The sequence below is a fragment of the Brassica oleracea genome, chromosome C9 (genome assembly GCF_000695525.1).
Source record: "Brassica oleracea var. oleracea cultivar TO1000 chromosome C9, BOL, whole genome shotgun sequence".
In the NCBI taxonomy this organism is placed as follows: domain Eukaryota; kingdom Viridiplantae; phylum Streptophyta; class Magnoliopsida; order Brassicales; family Brassicaceae; genus Brassica; species Brassica oleracea.
This window is the reverse complement of record NC_027756.1, coordinates 8,361,083-8,363,286: the sequence shown is the minus strand read 5'-3', so window position 1 is coordinate 8,363,286 and position 2,204 is coordinate 8,361,083. Positions and strand designations below refer to the sequence as shown.

At 38.2% G+C, this 2,204-nt stretch overlaps 1 protein-coding gene across 1 annotated transcript; it reads right to left on the bottom strand.

The window, feature by feature from the left end:
• Positions 1-572: 572 nt before the first annotated feature.
• LOC106314250 (probable mitochondrial chaperone BCS1-A) lies at positions 573-2,204 on the bottom strand. Its single transcript, XM_013752159.1, has 2 exons — positions 1,228-2,204; positions 573-1,093 (listed from the first exon to the last, which is right to left on the bottom strand). Exons 1-2 carry the CDS (start codon positions 2,201-2,203, stop codon positions 573-575), a joined length of 1,497 nt encoding a protein of 498 aa, XP_013607613.1. The 5' UTR covers position 2,204.

The following is a 2,204-nucleotide window of genomic DNA, read 5'->3' as shown; positions in this document are numbered from 1 at the left end:
TAGTTTTTATATTTTAGGTAATTTTTGTATTTATTGGATATAGTATGACTAATCAAATTAAATAGACTTATTTTATGATTGCCTAAATTGTATCTAATCTATATGTTAAATAATATTTTTAAAAATTAATAACTTTATTAATCTTTATGTTTTTAGGTAATATATTATGAACACAGAAGGAATATACTCTATCATGGCAACAAGAAGACAACAACAGCAATAACAATATAAAATCTTAAACTATATTCTTTTGGTTTACTTTCGTAAACATTTTCGAGCCACTATTATTTAGTACAACTTTAATATATGTTATTAACCTAATATTTTAAATTTTATAGTATATAATCCGTGTGTAGCGCGGAAAAAAATCTCTAGTACAACATATATATCTAATTATACATAACAAACGTATCATAACTTATTTTTAGGTTGAGTAAAATAAGACTCACTTTAAACCAAAATTTAAATCGACACAAAACTAAGCAATAAATAAATAGTTTTAGCAAGTTTCAAGCCGGATATTGAACAAACAAAACGAAAAGCAAAACAAAACCGTCCCTAAAGGGTTTGGTTTACTCCATAAGTTTTTGCCTTTTCATGCCCCTTCCTTTAGGTTTACCAGCCTGCTTCTGATTCTTCATACTACTCTGTTTCCCGCAACTATCATCTTTCTTAGTTAAAAGTTCTTTACAAGCAGGAACATCCTCCTTGGCCTTGACCTTGCCCTTACTTTTCTCGTATTTCATCTTCTCGACAAAGCTAATTACTCCACGTAGAATAACATTAGGATCATCGTCTTGCATCAACTGTTCAGCTAACTCAGCTGGAGTAACCTCCGTAGAATCAATCAGCTTCTCGATTTCTTCACATAGAGGATGGTTTAAGCCATCTAAACCAAGGTAATTAGAAACCAATGTCCTAAATGCTAAACCTGTACAATACGACATATTGATATGCATATCCATTCTTCCCGGACGTAGCAACGCAGGATCAAGCCGGTCTTTGTGGTTTGTCGTGAAGACAATGATTCTCTCATCTCCAAAACTTGACCATAACCCATCAATGAAGTTCAGAATCCCTGAGAGAGTCAACTACTCAAAGACAATATTAGTAAGAATATCTCAAATCAAAACCCAAACTTATTCACCTTTTTTTCTTATAAAAAATATATCACCTGTGTGTCTTGATCCTCACTTTCGTCATACTCATCTTCCCTGCGTTTCCTCTTTCCTCTAGCTTTTCCAGTTTCTTGATTCTCATCTTCCCTATCTCTCACCTCAGCATTGCAATCAATATCCTCAATCACCAAAATAGAACGATTCGTGGTGGATAACAAAATCCTCTTCAGTTCACCATTGTCATAAATATTACTAAGATCAAGATCAAACACATCGAACTTTAGGTAATTAGCCATCGCGGCTATCAAGCTAGATTTACCAGTTCCTGGTGGGCCATACAACAAGTAACCACGTTTCCATGCTTTACCAACTCTCTTGTAAAACTCTTTCCTCTTCAGAAACCTATCCAAGTCATCGATTATCTTCTTCTTTGCACTTGGATCCATCGCCAAGGTTTCGAACGTCGAGGGGTGCTCGAGACTTATACATCCCCAGCTCCCTCCAGCAGATCCATCGTCGTCACTGCTCATATGCACATCTCGGCTATAGAGATTCACCACTCTCAGGTCCCTCTTGATCTTTTCCGACTCCGCGATAACGTGGTTCAAGTAAGAGTCCAAGACTCTCTCTCGCAGCTTCTTCTCGAATGTGAGCTCGTAGTACCGTTTTACTTTTTCACTATTCGCTTTCTCCGTCTGAACATATAACCACTTCACCTGGATGTCCTCGAACGTGTCTCGGATCGCTTCTCCTTTCGCAATCGTGACAATGAAGTGCTTCTGCTTCGGAGTTTTTCCAACGCGTAAACGCTCAGTCTCGGGGCCGATCTTGGTGCGGAGGTACATCTCCGCCGCTTCGTAGACTAGGTTTCTCTTATACTTGGAGTTCTCGTCGATAATCAACGTGAGATTCTTCGAACTCGGAGTGAATAGTCTGCCCAGTACGTTCTCGTAGATGTAGGAACGGAGCTGCTCCGGTACGAAATCGTTGAGCATCGATCTAAAGAGCATCGAGAACCCACTTAGAGATGCGCACACTGAGAACATAGTCGACGGTGAGAAAGAATAATTGGATGAAGGAAACATC

What these genes read in the sequence shown, in the direction of transcription:
- LOC106314250 (XM_013752159.1), bottom strand. Translation starts at nt 2,203, where the DNA reads ATGTTTCCTTCATCCAATTATTCTTTCTCACCGTCGACTATGTTCTCA. An exon ending in AACTGGAAAAGCTAGAGGAA is followed by an intron (nt 1,094 to 1,227) that starts AGAGGAAACGCA and finishes TTGTCTTTGAGT; the next exon opens with AGTTGACTCTCTCAGGGATT.